Genomic DNA, 22,466 nt, shown 5'->3' on the forward strand with positions numbered 1-22,466 from the left:
TACAAGCAGAATGATGTAAGATTTCTCCAAAGAGGAATGTAAGGCTCTGTAGTGGTGTGGATTTTATGAACAAAAGTACGTGGGTAGGAAACAATAGCTGATGATTAACAGGTGACACTCACTGCCTGGTGAACATTACTCTGATGCCTAGTCTTGGGAAGGCAGTATAATCTGCAAAAAAGGATGCAAGCAAAAATAGATAACCTAGACCAGATGCCTGTGTCAACCAGTGCTGGGTATCCCATCTGGTGGGGTTTGCTGCTGTTTAGCTGGTTGCTGGCTGGGGTTAAACCACAACACAAGCAAACAACTGACTAAACATTGATAATGTAAATTCATCAACTATCTTCAAAATGGAACTGTAAATGGATTTAATGTTTTGCTACTGTCAGCACAGCACATAAATTGGATATGGGAGAGCTTAAAAACTATGTTGGAAGCAAACTGTATTCAGCATATTGGCAAATGCTACCTTGGTGCAATTTTGTTTTGTTGGACAGGTACAAAATGGTCTCATGATTTCAAAGTATTAGTATGCTGCAGCAGTCTGTACTACTGCAACTGCTCTGCACAAACCATTTTCAAGTAAACGGTCTTTGAATGGAAAAGGCCTGATAAAATTTAACCAATATAAAATTTTCAAGGGATTTCAATATAAAAGTGACTTCAAAGAACTCATCAGCCTCTATCATTTTCTGCTGGCTCCCTCGTGTGCTGCTTAACAAGCATTAAGGTTCTTCTCCATCAATCATACAGCAATACAAAAGGAGTGCTGACTAGACAGCGACAAGTGACAGCTCTCTTCAGCTCCTTTGGTCTGTGAGCCAAAGAGCTGTGAGGACCTTTTCCAGGTCAGGGCCAGAGGCTAAGGAGAGCATGTGGAATAAAGGAAAGAGAAGTTTTTTATGTGAAGGAGCATGACAGGGGCAGGAGAGAAAGCAGTTCTCATTACGAACTGTGACAAGTGGGAAGAGATATTGTGGAAATTATGGATACTTATAAACTAATCTGACAAAAAACAGAAGCTCAATTTTTAACTATACCAGAAGGTCGTACGTTAATGTGATAAAATTTTGTGAATTTTCTAATTAAGATTTTAAGTATTTAAAATAATATTAAATAAAACTAATGTGACAATACACTGAAAATTAATTTGGTTCTCTTTAACTCCATTTTCTATTATCTCTAATAATATTTCAGTAAATATATCTGTTTAATACAAAATTATGAACCTCTAAAACATGTCTTACTTTGATATTATACTCGATTTTGTACAGTCCCTCATCACTGTCAGAGACACTGCCTCATAACAAGTGGTTTGCTCATTTGTCTATGACAGACCACATTCAATTGTCCTCTTTTATTTGCTGATTTATATGTTGTTTTAGTTGTTAAACATCATGTGACTTAAAATCCCATTTACAAATAGCAGTTGCAGACAAGGGAAAGTGACAAAACGCATAGTATCATGGAGGATCAGGAGCAGCAGGGGAGTATATGAAATCTGGATAGAAATACCAGGTAATTAAAGGAAAACAACTGCCCTAAGAGCTTCCTCATGGTTTTTGTCTGAGGGGCTTACCAATAAATCATTTTTGTGGTAAGATTGATGTTTGAGGTATAAAGAATTGGGAATAAGAGCCTGAGGGAGTAAGACTTTGAAATTCCACTGAAATTCAACAGGAGTGAGTGATATGTCCTGCAGGTTCTTTTGACAAACACCCCTGCACATAAATGATTAGAATATAAATCTCAACTTTTTTGCAATGTTTCCATCAATAAAGAACTTCAAAGATCCTGCTTCTTAACTGTCTTCCAACATACATAAAAAGAATTATAAGAGAAATAAAACAGGAAAAAAAGCAGACATGAAACACCAATAAATCAAAACAGCAACATTTCACAAAAGCTCGCATCTGCTGCAAGGCAACAGCTAAGGAAGTAGAATGAGCAGGAAAGAATCTGAACTGCAGCCTTGAGAGATCCTGCTGATAAATCTCTGACTGGTCCACAGGTAATGGTTAATGGCTCAAACACTCTTAAGGTAACCACCAAAGGACTTTGCCCACTATGGCAAACTGCATGAAGAAGCAACTGCTCATCTGAGACCACAGAACTCCCCTCTCTCCCTCTCCCCGGTATGCCTCTGTGAATTCCTGGAAATCCGGACAGTAAGTTAAGCCTCCTGATGGGAACTTGAGATAAGATAAAGGTGCTGCTTTTGTCCAATTATCTCAGGTCTAAAGAGAAGTAAACAAGGCTGAGAGGAATGCATCCACAAGAAAACCCAACTCAGCAGATGTACTGAAAATAAGCCCTGGCTTGGTCTGTCAGGGAGAGACCATAGCCACCAGACTCATTTCTGGGGTCTTCCACCAGAGGACTGTACACGATCCACAGCTGCAACAGATCCATGGTGTTGCAAAAGACAGTATAAAACTCCCCTCCCCAGGAGAGGTGTCTGGGCATTCCCATGTAAATCTGAACTATATTAACCCACTGAACTCTATGTTTCATGGGCTTCCTCCACCCCGGCAGATCAAAACTGAGACCATCACTTTGACCAGCAAACACTGAAATTACAACAACCAAGTCTTGTCATTGAATCCACGAGTGATGATATCTTTCTGCTCTTCTCCTTTCTTTCTGTTTCTTTTTTTTCCTTGTAAATTTTCTTCAGTGTTATTTTTATGCTTTTGTATTGCTATATTGCTATAGATATTAATAACCAAAATGGCTACATACCTCCTTTCCCCTGCAACCAAAATTTTCCAAAACTAACTTTTTTATATAGAACCTGAGTTACCCTCACCTTTGGGGTGGTCTGTAACACCATCCAGCCTGTGCTGGAGATCTTTGTTTCAGAACATCTCATTTAGAAGATGGAAACACAGAATAAACCAAGGTTTGGTGTGAATGATGATGAACACCTTCTGCTTCTGTTTACCACAATAGTAGTAAAATCTCACATAGTTCTTAAATAACTTTCTACAGACCTCTTTGCATTTTTTCAGTGGAAGTACTGGGATCTCAATTTTGTATGAAGGGAAACTAAGGCACAGAGGTGAAATTAATTTGTCAAGATCCATTTAAAATGATTATGAAAAGCAAAATACAACTTCTGCCTCTGCAGTGCTGTATTCAGTGATCCCATGTTCCATTCCGTGCCAAATCTATTCTACTTATGATCATAGATATCCCTATTGATGTTACCATATAAAATAAATGAAAAAATAGGAAGGTATTGAAGTACTTTGAACATAATCAACATGATAAAAAGCCAGCATTTATCAAAAGATGCTACATAAAGATTTTGAAAATAATTCCTATTTGATGTATATGCCACTTTGTGGTAAATCCTGTGTAATGTTTTTTTTTCAATCAAGACTAATATTCTGTGAGAAACGCAAATCTGGACTCTAGGAAAAAATACTCCGATTAATACCTGATACTAATTTCATTCATTCTGCAGATGTTAAAAAAAAAAAACAAACTATGTAAAAAACCCTGTGCTCTTTCTGGACATGACCTAACCACTCTCCGGTATATAGTGCAGTATCTCCACAAAATCACAGGAGCATAATTCCAGGTCTTCAAAGGACTCCTGCGATCATTTCTAGACAAGAAAGTGTTTCCTACTGTGTGGTGTCTAAAATGGCGCTTACACAGCTAGACTCTAACACAGTACAATTAAACATAATCTTTCAAATATGTATTATAGCACCTTCCATGAAATTTAGGTACAGATGATGAGATTCTTACTGCAGTTTTAAGAAGCACTTGACCCTCTTCAATGGTCAGAAGAACAAAATGGTGAGGAAATTTCATTCCTCTTTTAATATGGGGTTGTTGTGCATAACAGTATGCACCATAAAAAAGACATTAGTATCTCTGGGAGAAGATTTAACTGACCTGAGTATAAGCAATCTCTACTACATGGTAGTCTTCTTTCTTTTTTTTTTTTTTTTTTGCTAAGGCCAGTCTTGTATGGGAAAAGTTCAAAAAACAAAAACCATACTCCTATCCTTTCCAATAATGGTTGGCAGATTTTGGCAGTTTTAGCATCTGGAGTAAAGACGGACATGTTCCAAATATCTCAAAAATTGTAACTGTCCATTAGCAAGCAGTATTGTCCTGAAGCAGATTGAACATTTTTTTTTATTACCTTCTAAAACACAGCATTTTGTTTAATGAAGAGTTCAAGCCAGAGTTCCTCATTCCCTACTTGTAAAAATTTTTAATAGTCATTTCTCTAAAGTATGTTTGTCTTTTTCCTGACCACTCTTAAAGCCATTAACTGATATATATATATAACCACAAAAACAAATTTTAAATACTATAAGATATAAGACTTTTAAAAGGCAAATAAAAAAAAATTAAAAACAAGCGAAGGGGAAATGGCATATACAGCTTTTCACTGAGTCCTTAAAACAGTTAGAAATACTGTGGTTGACACACTATGAGATAAACAGTTCAGATTCATGGACCTAAATCTCACCTAGATAATATAGGAACTGCATATTAGTATTTGTTTTTACATCGGTATAATTTCTTAATTTTAATTCTTAAAATGTACACTCTAGTTTTCATATCTGCCTTAAGGAAATGTGTAATTTTACTTTCAGATTTGTTTAAAAATGTTAACAATATTAGTATGTAACTGGTGCTGTAGAATACTAGCATGATTGGTATGCATCTGAGCATCAAAATCACTTTCAAGAAAACCAAGAAGGAGTTTAGACAGAAGACTCAAAAAATGTAATTACTCAAAGCAAAATGATCTGCCCGGTATATGCACACTTATTATAACCTGATGATATTCGTCAGTGTGATGAGTGTAAGTTTGTGATGCAACTTCTGCAATTCAATTTATTAAACCTGCACACTAGACATTTTCAGTGAATGCTGAAATTAGCTTTACAGTAGGAGGATCACATCATTAGTTGGTTGTCTTAGTGGTTGTCTCTGTGGGCAGATCTATGCAGGGTGCAGATGGCACACTGAAGGAATAACACACTACAGCAGTCTGCATAAACTAGTTCATCATGGTACGGGCTTGGCTTCACCTAGGCCCACCCACCAGATTGGACAAACAATCTATCTCACTTGCTACTTATCTCTTCTCTAAAAGCAAGCAATTGTCTAACAATATGAGGACTGAAAGAGTTCTCCTCCGATCCTCCTCAAAGCTCCAATCACAAGCATTGACTACTCAGGCTCTGCACAAGCACTTGTGTATCAACATCAAACCCCACTGCAGAGGTAAGTAAACTGAGTCCATTTCCTCTCTCCAAAACTTACCTTCTGATGTGTGCACAGCACAGAACATAGAAGGAAATAGCAGACAGCCAGAAGTTCCCTTCAGGTCTTTCGGAGTGTAGATCTTACATACTAGTGAATAGAATCCTTGAAAATATTCTGATGAAGGAGGACTGTGGTTTGAAACTGCCTTGTTGGTTATTTTTTACCAAAACCCTTAACAGCCCTGTTAAAAACTGAAACACTACCCCATCAATGCATTTCAAAGGAACACGTATTCATTTTTAAATACATAAAGTAATGTCTGCCAGATACATATGACCTTTAATACTATCAAGAAAATGTGGAATATTTCTAGGGAATTGCAGCATGATTTTTCTCTATTTGAGTAACTCATTACAAGCCTTTTATTTCTGCCTAATCTGTCAACTTCAGTCATTTTTGTCTAAGCATTTAATCGCAACATGAAGTATTTTTTAAAAATTTCTAAAAAAATGTGTTTAACCAGTTTGAATGATAGCGTCTAGGGAAGAGAATGTCTTTCTATTCATATTAATGTAAGAAAAGGACCTTCTCTGAATAAATTTCTGTCTCTTTCTTTCCAAATAGCTGATGTACAGTGAACTCTGAGTCTAAAAGAAGCACCAAGGAGAGATAAGAGGGGCATGTAAGAGATATGAATAGGGATTACTTAGAAGAGAGACTATGGGACATTTTTCCCACTACTGTCACTAAAAATAAAAACACTTCTCATTATCCTTTTTTTATTCAGACCTGGAGAAAGAGCAACCCTGAAACACAGTGGATGCCTGGTGACAGGAACAGGAAGCCAAACAAAGGTACAGAGAGAGCTAACAGCAGTGACAGGCTTGGACACAGCCTCTGACAAATCAATCTCCAATACTGATCCACTTGGCAGGATGTTGCACATCCTGAGGAAAAAGACTTCCCAACAGAATAAAAGGACAGAAACTCTGCAAGAGATCATGTGAGATATTCTCATCAAAATTTCAGCGTATGGATTTAACTTGCAAAGGTAATTACCTGAGCCAGTACTAAAAGGGAATAAAGCAACAAGTTCATTGACTTTTCAGAAACATATCAATTATAAAAACACAACCTAGATGCTCCCCAATGCTCCCCAATACCCAAAAAATCCAAGTGTATTTACCATTTCTTTTACTCTTTAGTCTTCTCTTACTGAGTTCAAATAATAACTACATAAAAGTAATTGCAGTACTTTTTTAATCTTTTTGAAAAAAAAAAAATCTTGATGCATTCCCTTATTCTGTCCAGAATTATATATCCTACCACTCCTGTAAAACTTCTCTTAAGTTAAGGAATCCTAGCTAATAATTAGACTTTGAAAGAGCTAAAAATAAGTTGCATAGGAAAAATAACCAAAGCAAAATCTGAAATGCAAACTGGAATGAGGAAATCTGAAAAACAGACAGAAAAAAAGAAATAGGGTTCCAAGTTCAGTCACTATCTCTAAAGAACCATCCTCAGTTGTAGTGAGGAATGCTGTAACCCTTCTGATCATTTCTGTATTTGACTTTCAGTCTTCATTGAAAATTTCTATTCTGGCTATATTTGAAAAATCAGAAACATTTATTGACATTTTAGTTGAAAACTTGACGAGATGGAAGTGTGTGTAGTGATGAACTAGCTGTGTATGACAATCTCTACAGAGAAATGTTCCTGTTCCTTGACTTCAAAGTGAAAAACTGCAGGTCTATCACCAAGAAACTAGGAAAAACTTGTTTACAAACAACTTGGGAACAAAGGTGTAACCACAGTAAACAAAACTCCCCAATAACAATGAAAATCTAAGACTGAAAGTTGGAGTACAAAAGTCTCAGAAAGCTTCTTAGTTTTTAATATTCAAGCTAAACTGATTCGAGTCCTGCCACCTACTAACCGTGTGTTGTAGGAAAGCTGGGAAGATGTTCCCGTGATAATCAGAAAGACTGTTCTGAGGCAAAATTTGCTAAATCTTGGCAAAGCTTTTTCCACAGCAGACCTTATATAAAGGGTCTCAGTACCTACATAATCTGTCTTACATAAAATAACTATTGCTTGAGTAGTAAATAGGTCTCATTTATTGTAGATATATTTTTTTCAGTTATGGACATCAGCACTTACTATGTCTATGGCTATGGGGGAAATTTCAGAGCCAAAGTGTCAGAAGAGCCTGTAAACCACCAAGTCTGAGAAAAAGAGGTCAAAGTACAATGCTTTCAGTGCCGAAATTCAAGCTAGCAGCATATAGAGTTTTAATGATGGTAGAGTTTACCAGACTTCAAGTAATTAATTTTTAAAAACAGAAAAAATAATTAGGTTTAATGTTCAATCCCTTTTACCCTACAAATTACAATTCAACCAAGTTTATCCTTTACCTCTGAATTTTCAAATATTAAATATTTTAATTTCACGATAAATGCTTTAATTAGCATCTGCAATAATAATTTAATCCTATAACTCTTTAGAAAATTCAGAGGTGCTTTGCTTTTCAGTTGTTCTGTCCAATTTTTCATTTGCTTGTTTTTCTAAACAATGCAGCTTTTCTTCTCTCAGGCTAATGTCAAAATAAATTTGTATCACTGATTGGGTTAGAAGCCTATAAGGCATAGCACCACAATACTGAACTTAAACATTTCTGAGAAATAACAGGTCAAAAAGACAGAAGAGTGAAAGTAAAATCTGTTTGATCCCATGTTTTGCTTTGCCTTCCTTGATTCTCACTAGTTTGCAAAAGGAAGTTGAAAATTCTTATATATTGGCATTGTATATTTGACATTAAATAGAGTGGTTGACATAAAACAGCATTTCTTTGACACAAATGATACAGATACCCAAATATTTTTGTTCATTTGAAGCACAGTTTGCAACATTCTCCTGGCCAAGAGTGAACAGATTTGGTAGCTGACTATTTTGGTCAGAACAGAGTAGCATCTTTTTAACTTTGTCAAAATGTTAATCCACAACAAGGACCAAATGTTTTGACTCTTAACACATTTGGAGAAAAATCTCAGCCTCATCTTCTACCTCCTGAATTTATCAATGGCAACTTCAGCTAACTTAAAATCAGTCAAAGACCAAACTCTCCTGGACTTAATTATTTTTTGGCAAAATTGTGATACTGGAAAAATACCGTGAATGTGAATAAAAACCTACATTCTAGCAACCATACCAAGTCACAGATTGTACACAATACTATATTATCATTAATGGTAATATGCTTGTGAGGAAAACAGAAACCTCACAAAGTCATAGCAATTCAACAACAAAGGTTAGACTTACATTTTATCAGCTTCGTGAATCATCGCTGCGTGAGAACAGCGTCCTTAGCTCCAATCCAACCCATCACTGCCTGTGTGCCACTTCCTTCTTCCATACTCTAAACACATATTAATCATCTCCCATGTATGTGAGTCCCCTTCCTATTTTCAAAAGCACCCCTTTTCTTCTAAGCACCATTATTCTTCACAAGATACTAACCAAGGAGGAAAAAACAAACTGGAAAATAGATCATGCAAAGCGGTGCAGTCACACACACAATGCTTTTTCTTACTATAAGAAACCCCAGCTGAAGGAATCCTAGGGGCAGCAATAATCATCAGAGTTTTGGGCAACAGCAATGTTCAGCCTAAAAACCTCATGTGACTGAGGGCCTCATCATTCACATTGTGACAGCAGAGGACCTCAGGGGCTGGGACCCAACCTTCCTGAAAAATCTGTTTGGGATGCTCTGAAAATTCTGGAGGACATGGGCAAGGGTCAAACTATTCTTCCAATGAAGCCTTTTAAGGAGGAAATTTAAAAAATTATAATATCCCAGGGTTTCCAACATTTACAGAAGAAAATATCAATGAATGTTCTGTACAATAGTTTACATTATCAATTCAGTCATGCAGGTCCTAAATGAAAAAGTCCTCATGGTTAATACTCTAATGTCACCTTCATGTTCGACAGAATACGTGATGGTTTGGAAGCTATTATTTCAAAACTCACATGTTGAAATTTTCTAATTGACTGCTCATACGTTTCAAAATTATTTTATAATTATCAACAGAACAAGCTAAATTAACCCTGAAGCTTGTAGTAATAATAATTAAACTGCTCTTACTTATCTATCTACTTATCTGCAAATAAACCTACCCATTACAGCAACAGCTGCCGTTCTGATGCACTGCACTCTTTGATTAACACCTCTGCATAGATCTCTTAGAGCTGTAGCATCAAAGGACCTGACCCCTTACTGCACTGTCTATATGTCTATGCAAATAGACACCCAGAGTTCTCCACACATTTATCCACTGATATCAAAAGTGTGTTGGGAGCAAGGGAATAGGCTCAGGCAGCTTTTCATTACATTTCCATTTAAGCACAGATGACTTGCACAGCCTTGGGTAAGTCTCCTCGTGTCTCAGTACTCATTTTTAAAAGTGGATTAGTATCATGTCCCTGTTACACAGGACTACAATAAATGCAAGACTTTACCCCTGTAAAGTCATGAGATACTAGACCAACAAGGTCAAGATGTTCATATCATCTTTGTAAATAGCTGTGGATACCTTTTTTACAAAATTATTAATAAAATAAAAATTTCAAAAACCTAAAATCATTAGGAAAAAACACCTCAAGAGAATCAGCAACATGTAATAAAAACAACAAAAAAGTGTATTTCTCCTATGAAATGGCCTTTCATGTGAAGCATCACTAATGTATTCATAAATATCAAAACATAACTTGAAAATTGAAACTATCCCACACAAAAAAACAAACAAAAAACCCACCAGAATATATTCTCCAAAGCTATGATTACCTGCTAGTCAGTAAGCAAATAACTTTTAAAATATACAATGTACCATGAAAAATTTAGTTTCATAAATTTGTTCATTACATCACAATGTTCCCTGTTTTGTATGATGCATAACCTGACTTTTTTCATAGAAAAAGAAATGTTGCCTGATTTAAAAAATATTCATTTTTAACACCTATGGATACATCTAGGTACTGTTTTATATGTCTCATATATAATAATGAATGTTCAAAACACTTAAAAAATAATTTCGTGCAGGATTGGCAAGGGTAGTGTGGGAGACTGAGATGTTAATGGTTAATGGCTCAAACAATCAGCCATTTGAAAAAGCAGCCAGGGCTTTGCTGAGGATGAGCCCAAGTACAGAGGGTTCAAGCCCCAGGAGATGACCACAACAATGCAACTTTTGTTTAGCAAGAAGCTGGGGTTTGAGACATATAAGGGAAGAGGCCAAAAAGAAGCAGATCCTGTGAGGTGGATTAATACTTTTTATCATGCTGATGTCCTTCCTTACACAAGTGGCTCAGTTGTAAAACTCCCCCCCACCTGGGACATTTACACACAGGCCTGATGTTCATCCCTTCTGATGGGGCACAACTGGCTCAACTACGCTGACTGAGAGGCAGCTGTCATGTCTTAGAAGGTGTCATAAACCAAAGACCCCTGAAATGCCCCAGATTCATTTCTGGGGCCTTCCACCAGAGGACTGCGCATGATCTACAGTGCTGCAACAGATCCACCGTGTGGCAAAAGACAGTTTAAAACTCCCCCACCCCGGGAAAGGTGCCTGGGCATTCCACCTAAAGCTAAGCACATGTTAACCCACTGAACTTTGTGTTTCGTGGGCTTCTGCCATCCCTGATGGGTCAAGATTGCGACCACTACTTGGACCAATGGACATTAAAATTGCAACAATCAAGTCTTGCCGCTAAATCCACAGATGGTGATATCATTCTACTCTTATCTTTTTTTCTCTTTCTCCCTTTTTTCTCCTAACTTCTCAAAATACATTGTAAGCCAGACTAAAAAATTCCTGTCAATGCCTTAATAAGTGCCTTGTGTCTGGATTTGTTAAGGCTGGCTAAGTTTAAGTTTGCTAAATTAAAATTTATGAAGTACTTACTTTGCCTGGATATTGTTTTAAAATGTGTCAAGTACCTTATTCTACCTTAATGTTCTAAATTTTGCAAGTAAATGTTTGTTGTTGAATCTGCAGAGAATTTTTTTCTCTCCTACACATTGCCCAGAGTAAATTAAACAACCTTGCCCTAAACCTGTCAAGTGGACAGGGGCATAAGAGGTAGTTAAAGTTTGAGATTGTCCTTCCCTTCCCTTTTAGAGAAGCTATATCCATCAGGTCTTCCTACCCAGTGTGAAACATTCTCCCTCATCTCTGTATTACTTGCAGTGAGCCTACAAACAATTCTTTATAATCCAGAGCAATAATCTGAAACTTTCTTTCTTTTTTAATGCCATTGACTTCCTTAGATGCTTACTAAACAATTATGAATTGAAATGAAATTACAAAGGACAGATCTGCAAAACACCACAACCATGTTGATGACCCAGCTTCCAAGCTATGTCTTTCAAGAAGTTTAATTTAGATTTGACTCCCATCAGGTCCTTCAGTCTATTGCCAACATTAAGAGTGCTCCTTTCATTCCAGGTTTTCATCCAAGAGGAATCCAGTTCATCCATCTCAAGATTACTCCAGAATATAAACCAAAATACAGTCAGTGGGACAGTCTGAAGATTTACAGGTCTAAACTAAACAGCTAATACAAGCACACTTATCATAAAGTCTATAAACCAGTTTCCAAATTTAGAACTACATGGGGTTAGGCACTTTCTGATTTCAGTGAAACTTTTAAATTCATCCACAATAAGTAAAAGAAGAATACAAGTTTAAAGGAAGTTCATATATATCTTACACCATTTACCCACATATGCAAAAGATTCAGGAACTCACCATATCAGTATCTGACACAGGTCCAAAACTGGTCACATAGATGTTAGTGAAGACTTCAGTAATACTATCTGATATAAAAAGAAAAAAAAAAAAAAAAACAAGCAAACATTTTAAATTGATAGTATTTTTTCTAACTCTCTATGCAAGATTATGGGACATTTTGAACAGATTTCTCTCCTTGTTTACTACCCCTAGCCAGTATCCTGTTGTAAATACTGGGAGGTTAACACACAGTTTGTCCCACAGAGTAGTTTGTTTCAGTTAAAGAACTATACAATCATCAGCAACTACACACGTATATCCCATTTCTCTACCAACAAGAATAACCACAGCATCTTGGACTTAACATGGAAGTGGACTTAACATGGAAGTACAGTTCTAAACACAAAACGCCTTTGTTGCAGAGGTGTTATCTCTGCTGTCACAGATCTCTCCTATTAAAGCTTTTCTAGTTGAAGGCTGCTTTCTACATCCTCAACAGCTTTTCAAAAAAAAAAAAGACAAGAAAAAGCAATTATTGACTGCACCAAATGTAACAGAACAGCATCCTGCTTTTTAATTGGGTGTGTTTTTAAGTGGCACGTATTTTAACATAATAGTTCCTTTCCTTGATACACAATGCTCCTGATACATTGCTGTGGTACTGTGAACACTTTGAGAAAATGTCCTTCCTAATCACTGTAGCCAGACAGCCATGAAATCAGAATATTAGACATTGTACTGCAGGGAAAAATAATTGCTTAGTTTCCTATCTTCAGTTTTCAATTAGGCTCAAAATAGAACGATATTCACTAAGAGGGGTAGTACACACAGGAAATTTCTTACAACAGTTGCCAATTAAAGTCTGCATTCTAGACAGTCAACACAAGGAATTCTCTGCCTTAAAGCCAGCTGCTGATTGGAAAAGAAAAATTTGAATATAACTAGGTGCAATTTGACTCATCACAAACTTTCCCATTCCCGAAAGTAATACAACTGCCTGTTACATGAGTGATCCTGCTGTTACATTATGATAGTATGTTATATTGTGATTCTATTTCCATATTTAATCACCATTAAATGCAGGTAATTAATAGCTTCTACTTTCCTAAAAGCTACCTTTTAACAAGTATGTGATGTAAGCAAATTTTACTTCTAATTATATTGAGGCCAACAGTATAATCCCTGCTCTTTACCAGGAGAACCGAATGGTGCTCACTCATGACAGCAGAGTCTCTATCAGCCACCAGGAAAAGGCCAGGACTGATCCACGAGCAGCTGCATGAGGAGCAGTGCATTTTCAAAGGGATGTAGCTGCAAAGATACAGTGCTTTCAGACACCCTCCAGAGCATGGGCGAGGAATATTCATCCATTCTCATCTATAAGGAAACTTCCTTCTTCATCCAAACTCTAGAATACAGGACTTCATAATCCCTTCCTCGCAAAAAGAATCTTTTTTCCCAGGATCATGTCTGCTTTTCAAGCGAATAAATAAAGACTGACTCCTACAATTCCTCTGCATGTCCTGAGATATGTTTATTTGTGTGATAGAGACTTCTGGAATCCCTTATGAAGCATCCTTACGCAAGCTGAGTTGATTTCTACTCCAAACATCCTACAAACAAATTTTAAATCAGTGGACAGAAAAGTTGCTGAGTCTGCACTGCTCTTGGTATTCAACAAGGATAAAGTATGGGTCTGGCTGAAGTATTCATGCTGCCCGTGGGAGACTCTCCAGAAAAAAAAAATATTATTATCTCCAAATGGTTACCTGGCACAGACTGGAATGAAATGGAAGAGTGACAAGAGAGCTACTGTTCAGGAGGTAAAATGGTGCTGCAGGGACTAACTGGGAAATTTGGCCTGTACTGCGATGACTGTACAGCATCTTAATTATAATTCCATGAAAAACACTGGTGTTACTAAAATATGACTGGCAATCAAGTATCCCAACAGCAGAGTATCAAGACTAATTTCAAATATACTTGTATAATTTGAAGGGACCCTACTATAGGTAACAAGGTCACTTGGCAAATCTTTACCTGCACACGCCCCACCTCCCAAATGCTTGGAAGCATAGTCCTCTTGTAACCTCGCTCTATTGCTATCAGTTATTTGCATCTGATTTATTATTTGACACAGAGGAATAATTTTAATATTTGTATATAACAAACTACAGGGCATGGAATCTTCAAGCTTGCCTTGCATTCAAAGTTTTAATTAAAAAAAAATCACATATTCTATGATTTCTACACTATTCTGGATCCATCCTTCCATCAGAAATGAGCAGAGACAGAGAGGAGAACAAACATATTGACCACAACTTATGCTATTAAAACAGTCTGTAGATTCCCTCTGTTGGTGTGTGTTAGGAAAGAGAAATGTACACTACAGAAGAAATGGCAGATTTTTATTTCTGCCTCCTGTTTTCCAAATTCTGCATAGTTAAGAACTTTCTATTCCTAGTCTACCTTCAAGAAAACAAGTCCTTAAGGACAAAAGAAGCTGAAATGTAATAAATCTTGAATTACTCACGTTACCATCCACTGGTGTTAGCAGCCTGAGTGTTGCATTTGTTTCTTCCTTGTTACTTTACATATTGTTACAACAAAGGTTCCTCTGAATTAAAAAATTGAACTTGGGGGTTCAGAATCAATGTCTACAAAAAGAAAAAATACATCCTCCTTTTCTTAGAACAAATATTGTAGCTATTGCTTTGAAGGAGTATATGCTTGTCAAATAAACAATTCAAAAGCACAAAGCACAGTTTCAAATGGACTCTCTAATCAAAATTCATCCAGCAGGCGTCACAGTTACAGGCTTTTTATAACTCATATTCTGTCAAGAACAGCACAAGTCATCATACTTAGCCCACTAGAGATTCAAAGTGTTCTGGATAATCAGTTCTTCTGGAAAAGCCAAGGAATATACTCAGCTAAAAGATGTTCAATGCAACATGTGTTTGTGAAATCTAGCTTATTTTTTCGAGAAAAGTTAAGGACAAGCTTTTTACACTTGGATTATAAAATCTGTTTCCTCAAGTGACATGCAAGCACATAACTAAAAGGCCTGATTTTCAAAAGTGCTTAAATCAACGGAAGCCCATATTGAAAAACAGTCTAGATTTTAAAGGATCCTCATTTATATTTGTGGGCTCTTTAGTTATTCTGAATCACTGCTTTTGAAGGTTATACAAAGAAATGGGAACAGGAAAGGGTAAGGATGTAATTTCTATTTATGATGCTTCTTTTAGGGGAACAAATCTCAGGCAAAGAATATAACATATAGCTGCCACCATCACATGAAGTCCTCTAAAATTCTGCAAATGCTATTACAGCACCATTTCTAACTTGCTTTGGTCAGAAATGTTACAAGAGAAGCTCTATCTGACATAGATCAAGCCAAAGGTAAACTGACAAAATATAGTCAATAGAGTTAATAATAAAGGCAGGAATAAAAGCACTTTCCATGGAAGTAATTATTAAGATCATATTGCACATGGTTCTCAAGCACTGGTTTCTTCTGATTCCCTTTTCTTACTTGAACTGACATGGTATCATTACTGGAAAAAATAACAAACAGAAAGTAAGAAAAAGCAATACATATACCAAATTGCAGAAGATTTATACATCCTTATCTGTCCTTAGCTGGAAGGTTTGCTGTGCACTTTAATTACATATAGGACTTTAAAAATGTTAATTATAACAACTCCTCTATGAAGATAATAATTTTATTATCCTCAATTTTTCATACTTGGGAAACTGAGGCAGAAGGATTAAATTCATTGTAAGTAAGGTGAAGTACAAGTGTTTGCCAAGTCTGGTTACAGCTGTCCAGCACTAAATAATCACACTGGAAAATGTCAACATCATTGTCTTGTCAAAATTAGAAGAGTGGTTCAGAGCTCAGCTAGAGTTGATATCAGTGGTATTGTCAATTCCTTTATGCCAACTCTCCTGCTGTCGGGATACCCTTTCTGATGGTCCGAAATCCTGCTGTCTTGCTCCTCAGTAGAAGAGCTGGCTCAGCTGAAGTAGGCTGCTTGGCAGAGAATTTGCAGCAGCTGAAGTCTAAACCAGCTCAAGCTGAGTAATGGAGATGATCAGAAAAGTCAGATGAAAAGGTTCCTCATGAGCATTTACCAATTTGTCAAAATCGGAAGATTCCACAGAGGCATATAAATTTTCAATGAGTTTTTTTGGTCTGCTTTCTGACAGTAGTTTTTAAATTTTTTTTGCATTCTTTCGTATGTCCCTTCTCAGCTGCCTGCACCCCTGACAGGGAACACAGAGTTCCAGTGTCTGTGATGTGAGGTAGCTAGACGTGCAGGATTCTGCATACCTGAGAGCTCTCCCTTTTCTGGAGAAGGCTGAGACATCACTATCTTTCTTGAAATAAATTTCTGAGTATTTCTCATATTTGAGAATGACCTGGATATTACTCATTCCCTCTCGCACCAAAATAATCTACAGTCCTTTCTTCACAGAGAGTAGGGACAAAACATTAATGGCTCATTCTATGTATGTTTAAAAGAAGAGAAGAAAGGAGTGTGATCATTGCAAAATCTTCAGAAAGAACCATCAGAAAGGTTCCAGATGTTTGTTTGCATGAAGCTGGCTATATTACTGATTAATGTGTCAAGGCTGTTTTCACAAGAAAACAGGCTAGTAGGTTGGGTTGGACTTTTTATTCTTTTTAATTTGAATTTTCAGTCAATAAAGCTGTAAATACAGGTTTTGGGCAGCTAAAATAGAAGACAATCTCTTTGAGGTAATCCAAAACCATTAAAAGTGTTATTGGTGGGACAGAGCTTTTAAAATATATATAGGCAGTTCTAATGTATACTACAAAAAAATTCAGACAAACACTATTTTAAACATAGAATTAATAGTGCCTGGGAGAACACTGCAAGGCTGTAACTGAAAGACTGCTACAGCATGCCAAAAATAAAGAAAAGTGAAAATAAAATACTGCTCTTTAATAGTCAACAACAACAACAAATAAAAGGTCAAGTTGCAGTGCTATGGGAGCCTTAACTGAGGATTTCTGAGTTTTTGTGGAAATGCTGTCAAAAGCTTGATGTTAATTTAATTGTTTTTCTAAAAAAATTATTTAACTGGAATTGACATTGTTCTGACATTGTAATATGGTCTCCAGGGGCACGCTTGGCAATGTTGCCCAAAGGCCTTGAAAATGTCATTCATAATACAAGTCAGAAATTGCACAGGTGAAACAGCCAGGGTCTTAATCCATCAAACACTGTTCCAACTCAACATGCTGCCCTTATCTGACAAGCTCCTTAGTGTGTCTGTTGGCAGCTCAAGACACTGACTGGCTGGCAGGGAATGGGGGTCAGAGGAGGTCATGCAACATGGAGCTGTAAAAGCAGCAAAATCCATGAGAACACAGATATTTCAAAATCGTGTTCTGACAGTTCTTTATTTTTGGTTTTGGTGGTTTATGCGACAATTTTATTTATCCGACTTCAGCATCTTCATTCATTATCCACTATTAAATTACAACAGTCTCAAAGCCACATATGCCCTACATAAAACCACTTCCAATTTTTAAACTGAAGTCAGCTGTGAGAAGAATTCATTTCTCTCACTTCCAATGGCCTCACTCTATCCATGAACTATAAGCAAGAAAATATCTTAATATGAGCCATGATTCTCTTTCAATCTCCATCTTTAACAAAGTATATGTAGAATAAGCTTACCAGTAAGAGCAGTAATACCTCTAAGTATTACTATTAACAATTTCATTCTTGATTCACATTGGTGTAAAGAAGACCAGAATCAGACACTGTACTTAATTTCTCATGGTGTTGACTGGAACAAGAATATATTCTGGAGAAAATGTCTGGAGGAAGAGACAGGAATTGAAAGCCAGTAGACACAGAGACCCCAACCGACTTCCCTCTGAAGAGCTCATATCTATTAACAGACATTATATCACTTATTAAACTGACAACTCTATGTAAAGTCTATCGGGGCCCTCCAAAGGCCTATTCAGAACTTAGGAAATTCGGCAGTCCTGTAAAGCAATACCATAAATACCATTATGTCGTTTACACTAACAGAATACTTGGGCAGCCCACATTGCCCAAGCCCACACTTATATTTCAGCAAAGCAGCATCCATTATTCTGAAATTAATAAAACTGGTCCAAAATAGCAGGAAAAATTACTTGGGAAAACATTCTCAGATATGTTTTTAGCTAAACTAACAGCTTTTTTTAGGTGTAGGTTACCCACAAAATGTGCACAGAATGATATGTAGGCACATCTGTAACACAAATAATGTTTTATTATCATAGTATTTACTCTTTGTCCTGTATGTAAAAGACACTGGTGCAAACTGCCTTTACACCATTACCAGATACCAAATGAAAAAATTAAAAATTCCCTCTGTGCTTAGAGAACACTTACACATTACTAAGATAATTTTCACATATTAAAAATTTGCGGTTTAACTCTCAGTCAAAAAGAAGTGTGCAGATCACACATACAAACATTGTATTTACTACTTTTTCTTCTCTCTCTCCCAAGAGACCTTTAATTTGCAAACCTTATTATTTCAGGTCACAAAGTTAAACACATATCCATAGGGTCCTTTGAATGAAGAACCTTGGATACAAGTGACATCTGAGGCACAGTTTTTATTATATGCTTTCTCCACAAATTTGAGAAAGTCACTCAAGGATAGAGCTAAAAGACTGATTTTGGCGCCCAATTATCTCTTAAAGTATATTGGACAAGCTCCACAAAGTTATTTAAGCTCCAAGTTTCCATTTAAATCAATAAAAGTTAATCTGAATGTCTCTGTGGTCCAGATCATAATGACTAAATTTTGCACTTACATTTGTCTGAATCCCCTTTATTCCTAAATTGCTGTCGAACATTGTCAGTACCTAAAATTCCCTGGCTGCTTATATTTCTACCTTAAGGCAAAAATAACCCAGTGCTGCCAAGCAGCCTAAAGAACTGGCTCTCAACCAAGTCCCAACGAGTTCCTCAAACTATAAATAATTACAAATTTACTGAGCCAGAAAGATTTTGAGAGAGAAAGCAAGAAAACAAGCAAGAGACTGATTCCACAGCCTAGCAGCACTCGTGGGATAGAGAAGACATAAACTGAAGCCTCTGCTCAACATCTAATTATTTACACAAAACAGAACTCCTTCCAAAGACTGAGGAAGCATGCTCTACCTCAGAAAATTCACCTTTGTGGTCAAGACAGAACCTGACACACAATAACTGAGTTCATGTCTCTGCTCTAAATTAGAGCATGCACTTGACAAGAGCTGCTCTCTATTTTAAAAGTTTCCATTAAACCCGACTATCAGCTTTCCCTATAGCCCTTTGCAGGAAAGGAGGAGTGGCATGGGCTCTAGAGGGGGAACATCCCTCTGAATAGATGAAGAGGAGACTGGTAATGTTTTCAAACACAAACTTGGTTGTTTCACATGTGTTGGTAAGAAAAACGCTTCAGCTGCATGCCTCTCTTCAGCATTTTTAATTACTTAGCTTGACAGATTCCTACTCAGTTTATCCACTTTACGAACCACATTTGTAGACAGTTAAGGCTATGCCCACACCATTTCTGAGCTGTGCCAACATGCTCAGCTTTACCCATGTTCCACACAGGATGCCCACCCGTTTGAAGCAATGAATTCCACTGTATGTGGGGTCCAGAAGACGTGGGAACTGACAAACCTAAGCCCTCAGTCTGGGGGGCCAACTGGCCAAAGACCATTAATGCCTCTAGAGGCCAGTGGGAAAAAGAGATCTCAGTCCATATTCTGACACATATGCAGCTATTTTATACAAATAAATAAGTAAAACATCTCCAGTGGAAGAAGCCACTTTCTCAGAATGAACAAAAGCCCTGTCTCTACATAAAAGGTTTGGAAAGTGAGAAACATGAATTCAGATTCCTTTCCAAATCAGATAGGGAATAACTAAGACATTTAAGGTAGAATGTACTTTATCTCTGATGAGAAGGTTATTGTACTGACTGGTGCAGCTCATATCACATTGGGCCAATCAATCAACCAGTGTCTAGCCTGAATAATGCCAGTACTTCAACATGAGAGAGATTTCAAAGCAACCCAAAAGTGCATAGCTTAATTGGTTCTTTGCACTGGGAAAAAACCGTATTTAGACACTCTCACTCATTACTGTTGGACTTCATAGGCTTTTGTCACCTCCGGCAATATTTTGACAATCTCAGAGGTATTGACTGCCAAGCGATTAAGAAAGCAATTAACTATCTAGACAGCTTTTTGGATTTTTTTCCTTATCATTTAAACAGAGCAGTCCTCCAATTTACAGGTTCATTGTAAAGATATTAATACAATATGGATGCTTTGGTTGTATAAATACTTGCGATGACTGGGTAATTATGAACAGTAGTGTAGACTATGGTACAATTAAAAGGAGAGAAAATGTTGCAAAGAAATAAATCAGATCATTGGGAAGGACAGTCTAAACTCATGGGCAATATGAAACTTGTTCCCATAAGACTGCCATGAAATCTGCCAAATCTCCATTTCTTCCCTTTTCATTACATCCTCACATACCATTAAAAAAAAAAAAAAGAAAAATAATTTTAAAGTATTCAGCTCTAAAATAAAGTACCAATGTGAGTAATTTTTAGTTAAAGTTGCACAAAATATTCAATGGAAATGTGAAATTGAAAACATAGTTGAGTTTGGCTGGAAGAAACTTGATCTTCCTGAAATGGGTTACTTAAAAGGTTAAAGGTAAAAGCTAACACACAACATATTTGGCAGCAAACCAAAACTACACGTTACTCAAACAAAAAATAAAACATCAGCACTAAACCTTGTCCTTTAGACACTACAGCTTCCATCAGGATGCAGAGAGAGTGTTTATAAATACCAGGCCAAGTAACAAATATGACTACTGCATTGTTCAGATCAACTGGATGAGCACGACAGAGCTAAAATGAACAGACTGCCCCAACACTCTCTAAAGAATGAGACAGAAGAAGACAAAAAGAGCACTCAAACAAGTCTGGAAGTCTGGAAGGGAGCAGACTTTGATAAAGTAAAGCAGTAATTATTTGAACTGACCTGAATCGGTCTCATCACACAAGTAGGGAGGGCAAAGTTATTATTCGCATGAGACCATATTTCTGTCTACTCTGCTTAGAGGTTTGTGCTATTAGGAAAAAAAACCATAACATGTAGGTAAGGCAGAAAAACTCCCCAATTTATTTCAGATTGTAGAAACTTAGAAGTTTTTATCTCTTTTCCCTTTTTTAAATGTTTGAATTTTATGACCTCAGTACTTAAAGTCATGGAACACCTTGGCAAACTCTGCTGCATTACACTTCTAGGCTAATTTCAGGTTTAATCTCTGTGCTTCATTCCAAGTCACTTATAAATCATCCCATTTGATACACTCATTCTGACAGTCTCTCCTGTATTTCAAACCACATCTACCCTTAACAGCAGTATCATTTTTAAAAAGAGCAGCTTCCAGTTTCTCTTTGCAGTCATAACACAGCCAAATCTGGGCTTCCTAAGCAATGCTTTTGTTGTATAGTAGCTATTGACTCACTTGATTTTTGTTGCTAGCTTATTTGCTTGTACATCTCTTACACAGGCCCAGCTGCTTTTCTAACCAAGATCACTCATCCTAGATTTTATCCAAGTTAGATTTCAGAAGGCACTTTGGTTCATATATATTAAATATGTAACATGTCAACTTGCCAGTGAAAGTACAGGTTATGAAAGGAGGCTGTCCTTCAGGACCTTCCCACATTCTAAACATTAGAAAAACACAAATTCTCATCATTTCCTGGAAGAACATTCGAAGTCAAAGTCCTTCTTCATCACGCACCTGTGAAATGGCCACAGAATCCAGTGGGATGGCCAAGAAACTGTGATAATACATAGATACACACAGAACATTTCATTCTTTGGCTACACACTACTTTGTCTAATCGAAAACAGACACTGTCACAGTGCTTATTAGCCTCGTTAATTATTTAATGAAGAGCATGCCAGAGCCCACCGAAGTCAGTGAAAAAGTCTTCCCCTAATGATTATCAGCTTCAGCAGAAGCCTTTGGAGTGTGTCTGTCTCTGTGGTCAGCCATGGCAAAAAAGTTGTCATCCTAGAGCTGACAGAAACTGTGACGAAGCTCTGGGAAGGACTGTCTTGCTTGTTCTGTGGCAAGCACTCATGTCACCAGAAGCTGGCATCTTCCCAAGGCTTGCTGCTATCAGAACAAAGCATGAAACTCACATATTCCAAAGTCCCAAAGGCTGATGGAGGTCGTCTAGAGATCAACAGACATGAGATTAATTTTACTGTCTGTTCTTAGTGCCTGGATACTACAGTCCTGGATTGTATAGTCATTAAAAATGGAGCTGCAGTTCTTTTATCTTTTGCTAGCCTTG

At 36.9% G+C, this 22,466-nt stretch overlaps 1 protein-coding gene across 1 annotated transcript in view; it reads right to left on the reverse strand.

Moving 5' to 3' along the window:
* GABRA2 (gamma-aminobutyric acid type A receptor subunit alpha2) overlaps positions 1 to 22,466 on the reverse strand; it is a 64,673-nt gene that overhangs the window by 26,690 nt on the left and 15,517 nt on the right. Inside the window, exon 4 of the mRNA XM_032109042.1 lies at positions 12,054 to 12,121. Within this exon, the coding sequence (XP_031964933.1) occupies positions 12,054 to 12,121 (68 nt within the window). The remainder of the gene's footprint in view (positions 1 to 12,053; positions 12,122 to 22,466) is intronic.

This window comes from Corvus moneduloides, chromosome 5 (genome assembly GCF_009650955.1).
Source record: "Corvus moneduloides isolate bCorMon1 chromosome 5, bCorMon1.pri, whole genome shotgun sequence".
Lineage (NCBI taxonomy): Eukaryota > Metazoa > Chordata > Aves > Passeriformes > Corvidae > Corvus > Corvus moneduloides.